The 6,341-nt window shown below is 43.5% G+C and overlaps 1 protein-coding gene across 1 annotated transcript; it reads right to left on the bottom strand.

Moving 5' to 3' along the window:
* On the bottom strand, nucleotides 5,298-5,816 carry LOC109231531. The gene has a single exon (XM_019397192.1). The coding sequence runs from the start codon at nucleotides 5,814-5,816 to the stop codon at nucleotides 5,298-5,300; it is 519 nt and encodes a 172-aa protein (XP_019252737.1).

Here is a 6,341-nt window from a genome sequence, read left to right as displayed (position 1 = left end):
AAAACTTACGCCATGTACAGCATAAGGAGAAAAACCTTGGAGGAGTCCAAAGCTGGTATCATTGATTTTGGTGCTGAAATTGCTAAGGCTCGTGAGCTTGAGTTGACTGCTAAAAATGGACTCCCGGCAGGTCCCTCTGTAGACCCTGATGCTCCTGGTTCTTCTGGTTCTGGTTCTGAATTTTCGAGAGCTAATGAGGAACCAGAAGGTGATGATGTTGAGGGCCAAACTGTTGAGGCATCGTCAAATCTACCTACTTCCCCTAGGGGCGCAGACACTTCTCTTCCTCCGGGCTCCGGAGAGGCAGCAATTTAGCTCTTCCTTGCTGTTCCCAACTTTTGTACTTGTGCTATTTTGGCACTTTTGTTGTAAATAAAAACATCTTTTGCTCAAGTATTGCATGAGACTTTCTGCATTCTTTCGTTAGAACATTTATGCAAGTTTTAACCTTTGCATTCTTTTTTGCTTAAATGTTTTGCGCAAGTTTTCCTGTTTGCGTCTGATTATGCAAGGCCTTGGGTGTATTTTTCCCCCAAAAGCATCCGTATTTTGGGCACAAACTCATCCGGAATAAACCCTTTAACGTGAGTGTTTTTGTAAGTATTTGCGCAAGTTTGTTTTTTGCATCTTTTTGTGAAAGGCTTCCGGTGTATTTTTCCCCGAAGGCATTTTGATTCCGGGCATAAGTTCTTCCGAAATCAACCCTTTAACGTGAGGGATTTCATAAGTGAGGGCCCTCTTATGTTTACGGTGCTCTTGAAGAGGACGTCTCCTGTTCATTGCGACACTAGCATTTGAAGTACTTGTTTAACTTTCAAATGACAAAGTTAATTCATCGTTCAGACAAGAAACAAGATAAAAATAAAAGGACTTCATTTATTCCTTCCATTTTCAAAAGTACATAAGCATTTGTTATGCTAAAAAAGAAATTGCCATTACTTGTGGCTAACTTGTACAACTTATTCCTATGGGATTGGCCGCGTAGTCCCCGGTCTCAATGACACAACTATGTTTCTGATTTTCGTTTCCCAATCGACGTGGCAGTTATTGTTGTTGTATACTCATATCATTCACCCCCCCCCTACTGCCCCAGTGTTCAAATGCGAAGAATGCGAATTAGAACACTGGATGTCTTATACGTTCGAGGATCCCACTAATGAGTTGCTAGATAATCCTTAACTCGATAACATATTTTGTTTCCCCTTAGGAACCTATGCTATCGAGTGAAGGACTATCTAACAACCTTTGTTAGATAGCAAATTTAGATTCCCGGTCGGAATTTTTCTACAGAGCCAAAGATTATCTAACCGTCCCGAAGTGTCTTATTGTTGCTGTTGAAGCTTTCTTCGTAGTATGCTTTTTGTTGCTGCCTCGTTAAAAACCTTTCCAGAAAAATCCAATTGGGAAAAAAATTGGACGAAGGAAAAAAGAGTGCAGCACATACTTTTAGTTCAGGTGATGTTCATCTGCAATAATATCTTTTGAGGTGCGCCACGTTCCAATTGATGGGCAACTTTTCTCCATTTTGACTCTCCAATTCATACGAACCTTTCTCGATGACAGCTGAAATCCGGTAGGGGCCTTCCCATGTTGGACCTAGCTTCCCTTTGTTGAGCTCCCGGGTGTTTTGATTTACTTTCCTTAGGACCAAGTCTCCTACTTTTAAATAACGGAGGTTGGCTTTTCGATTATAATATCATTCCATTCTCTTCTTTTGGGCTGCAATTCTTACATAAGCCAAGTCCCTGCGCTCATCAAGTAGCTCCAAATTGACTAACATTGCTTCATTTTTTGATTCTTCATCTACTTGGAAATATCTCAAGGTGGGTTCCCCTACTTCCACCGGGATTAGTGCTTCTGCCCCGTACATAAGGGAAAAAGGAGTTTCTCCTGTGCTTGATTTGGCCGTTGCTAAGTATGCCCATAAGACTCCGGGTAATTCCTCGAGCTATTTACCTTTAGCCGCTTCCAACCTTTTCTTGAGGTTTTGTATAATCATTTTGTTCGTTGACTCTGCTTGACCATTTGCACTCAGATGGTAGGGTGAAGATGTGATCCTCTTTATTTTCAAATCTTCGAGGAATTTTGTGATTTTTGTGCCGATAAATTGTGGCCCATTATCGCATGCTATCTCTTTTGGTATTCCGAACGTACAAATTATGTTTTCCCACAAGAAATCTACCACTTCGCGCTCGCCGATATTCTGATAAGGATCTGCTTCCAACCACTTAGAAAAATAGTCAATTAAAATCAAAAGAAATCGTACCTTATCGGGAGCTGACGGCAGTGGTCCAACGATGTCCATCCCCCATTTCATGAACGGCCACGGGGATAGAAGTGAATGCAGTGGCTCTGCCAGTTGATGTACCAATGGTGTGTAGCATTGTCACTTATCGCATTTTTGTATGAAGGGATGCCTTCAGATTTATTTGTTTGAATAAAAGAGAATATCTAATTAGATTGTATAGCCCTCAACTTTATCGAGGTGGCCTGATTAAGCTGAAACGTCGATCCCTGAAGCCTTTTTTGCTAGCATCGATAAAGAAAAGGATCGAGGGTGGACGAGCCGCTTTGTCCGAGTCAGGACCTCGGACCTGATCCCTGCTGAGAGAATGCCATTTCCCGAGAAATGGAATATAAATGCGTTCCTTTGATCGAATACCTTTTCCTGACTTTGAATTAACTTTCTTCGATGATACAGTTGTCGAGTGGTACCACGGTGCTGTCAACGATCTTCCAGGCTGGGTCCGACGACTTGATTCGATCTGCCCATACGCCGAGCGCGTGTGGCGTGATCTGGCTAAGACCCGTTGGGAAGCCAAAAATCATGGTGAGTTTTTATCTCTGTTCATGCTCGAGCTCTTTAGAGAAGATATCTTTTGCCGTTATTTCCATACGGGGCCAATAATATCCTGCCCTTACCAGTTTGAGCACCAAGAAATTTGGGCCTGAATGGTTGCCGCGTATCCCTTCGTGGACTTCTCGCTTAACATAGATAGCTTTGGATGCTCCCAAGCATTGGGCCAGCGGGCCTTGGAAAGATTTTCTGTAAAGTTGGCGTCTTTTGAAGCTATACCGTGTTGCATTGGCGCGCAGCGCCCGGGACACCTTGGAGTCTTCGGACAGCTTCCTGTGCTTGAGATAATTGATGATTTCATTCCTCCAATGTCAAACCAAATTAGTCGTATTTACCTCATAATAGCTATCTGTATCCAGGACTGAGTTCATCAGTTGTACTACCGTCCTAGATTCCGATCCTTTTATTTCTGTCGATGAACTGTGGTTAGGCAATGTGTCTGCTTCTGCATTTTCTCACCTCAGGAAATGTGTAATCGACCATTTCCGAAATCAAGCCAACAGAGCCTGGACATTTATCACGTATTGTTGCATGCGCTCCTCTTTGGTTTCGAAGATCTCGTTGACCTGATTTACCACCAGCTGTTAGTCGCATTTGATTTCTATGATCTCGGAATCTAATCCTCGGGCCAGTTTGAGCCCTACAATCAAAGCCTTATACTCTACTTCATTGTTAGCTAAAGGGACCATTCTGATGGTTTGTCTTAGGGTTTCCCCCAATGGCGCGATTAGTACTATACCAAGCCCGGACCCTTTTATGTTGGAAGCTCTGTCTGTAAATAAGGTCCAAACTCTCGATGTCGACTCTGACACCATTACTGCCTCTCTGGTTGCTAGAGACAGCAATCCAGGACTGAAATCGGCCACAAAGTCAGCCAAAACATGTGACTTAATCGCAGTCCTTGGTCTATATTCTATGTCGAACTCACTCATTTCGACAGCCCATTTGGCCAACCTACCCGAGAGTTTGGGTATATAGAGGATGTTCCGCAGAGGAAAAGTGGTCACCACGGCTATCAAATGACATTAGAAGTAGGGCCTCAGCTTTCGAGCGGCGACTATGCGAGCTAAGGCTAGCTTCTCCAAATGTGGGTAGCGAGTTTCCGCTCCCGTTAAAATTTTACTAACATAATAAATGAGAGATTGCGTACCTTCATCCTCACGGACTAAAATTGCACTTACTGTGACTTCCGAGACCACGAGGTAGACTAATAGTGTTTCACCTTCCTTTGGTTTCGAAAGCAATGGAGGGCTTGACAAGTACCTTTTCAAATCTCTCAAAGACTGCTGGTAATCCAGGGTCTATTAGATGTTTTTTTTTATTTTTGAGCAGTGCAAAGAAACGGTGACAATTTTCTTATGACGGGGAAATGAACCTGCTTAAAGCTGCCAATCTCCCTGTGAGCCTTTGAACTTTCTTCACGCCTGACAGTTGGTCCGGGATGTCCTCGATGGCCTTTATCTTATCGGGGTTTACCTCAATCCACCTTTGTGATACTAAAAATCCCAGGAACTTGCTAGAGCTGACCCGAACGATTATTTCTCGGGGTTAAGCTTCATGTTATGCTTCCTTACGATTTCAAAAGTTTCTTGCAGATGCTTAAGGTGATCACAAGCATTCAAAGACTTAACGAGCATATCATCTATATAAACTTCCATAATTTTCCCTATTTATTTTTCAAACATCTTGTTCACGAGCCGCTGATAAGTGGCTCCGACGTTCTTCAACCCAAAGGGCATCACATTATAGCAATATGTGCCGAAATTCATTATGAACGAAGTCTTTTCCTCATCATCTGGGTCCATCTTAATTTGGTTGTACCCAGAATAAGCATCGAGGAAAGTCATTAACTCGTGTGCGGCCGCCGCATAGATCATCTGATCAATGTTTGGTAGTAGGAACGAGTCTTTCGAGAATGCCTTATTCAAGTCCTTATAATCTACACACATGCAAAATTTATTGTTCTTCTTAGGAACTACGACTACATTATCTAGCCAGTCTGGATACTTTACCTCTTGGGTTGAACCGATATCAAGTAAGCAAGTTACCTCTTCTCTGACAAATTTATTCCTGGCTTCCGCAATAGGGAATTTCTTTTGTCTTACCGGAGGTATGTTGGGATCCAAACTTAACTTGTGTACGGCTAACTCCGTCAAGATACCTGTCATATCCGCATGCGACCATGCAAAACAATCGGCATTAGATTTAAGAAATTCAATAAAGCTAGACCTCAGCTCGGGGTGCAGCCCTGCCCCCAAATGGAATTTTCTTTCTAAGAACTTTTCAAACAATTCAACTTGCTCAAGCTCTTCCCTGTGGATTTTGTTGCATTCGTCTCTTCTGGAACCTGGAAATACCTTGGCACCTGATAAGATTCCGACGCTTCTACCCCCGAGCTCACTTCGTCCGATTCTGGAGTGGACGCTGATTCCTGTAGTTGCTATGCCGCGTGTTCTTTCCCTTTGCTGCTGGAGGCCGAAATTGCATTCATCTCCCGTGCCGCCGGTTGGTCACCCCTTATCTGTTTAACTCCTTCGGACGTTGTAAACTTCAGCACTTGATGATATGTTGACGGTACAACTTTCATCTCGTGCAACCATAGTCTTCCCAGAATATTGTTATATCCCATATCACCATCTACCACTTCAAAAAAAGTTGTTTTCATCACTTCTTCGGTGTTCATGGATAACAAAATCTCTCCTCGGGTTGTCACGCTCGCGAGGTTGCATCTGGTGGGGAGTTTTATGGCCGGAATGATGATTCCGTTGAGTTTAGCTTGCTCCAATACTCCCCATTGTATGATATTAGTTGAACTTTCTGGATCCACCAGAACACGTCTAATTTTAAAATCTAGCACATTTAAAGAAATTACTAGTGCGTCATTGTGCGGTAGCAGCAATCCGTCTGAATCCTCCTCCATGAAAGTGATATCGTCTTCGGCGACTTCCTGGAGCCTCATACTATGGGTTATTGATACTTTCATCTTTTGTGCTGCAGAAAAGATGACCCTATTGATCTCGTTCCCCCCCGAAGTTCATGTTGATTGTTTGGCACGGGGGATCTTCCCCTGGTTTCGAGCGTTCCGCATTGTCCCGGTTATGACCATAATTTTTCTTAGCCCGGTCACTCAAGAGTTCTCTGAGATGACCATTCTTGAAAACAGCGTCGCCACTTCCTCCCGGAGATATCTGTAGTCCCCAGTCCGGTGTCTATTCGTCCCGTGGTATTCACACTACAAATTGGGATCCCTCTGGTTGGGATCAAATATCATCGGCTTTAGAAACCGTGCTTCTTTATTATTTCTCATAGCTGATACCAACTCTACTACGCTGACATTGAAATTGTATTCTAATAGCCTGGGGTAGGAAGGATCCCGCGTACCTGCCGCTTCCTTGTCCTGCAACGATCTATTTTTTCTGTTCCGACCGGCCAGACCTTCTATCGGTAGTGAATCTATCTGCTGACCGGAAACTCTGATGCGGCC

The sequence above is a fragment of the Nicotiana attenuata genome, chromosome 8, assembly GCF_001879085.1.
Source record: "Nicotiana attenuata strain UT chromosome 8, NIATTr2, whole genome shotgun sequence".
Classification (NCBI taxonomy): domain Eukaryota; kingdom Viridiplantae; phylum Streptophyta; class Magnoliopsida; order Solanales; family Solanaceae; genus Nicotiana; species Nicotiana attenuata.
The sequence above is the reverse complement of the archived record's forward strand: the minus strand, read 5'-3'. Positions and strand labels throughout refer to the sequence as shown.

What these genes read in the sequence shown, in the direction of transcription:
- LOC109231531 (XM_019397192.1), bottom strand. Translation starts at nt 5,816, where the DNA reads ATGAGGCTCCAGGAAGTCGCCGAAGACGATATCACTTTCATGGAGGAG.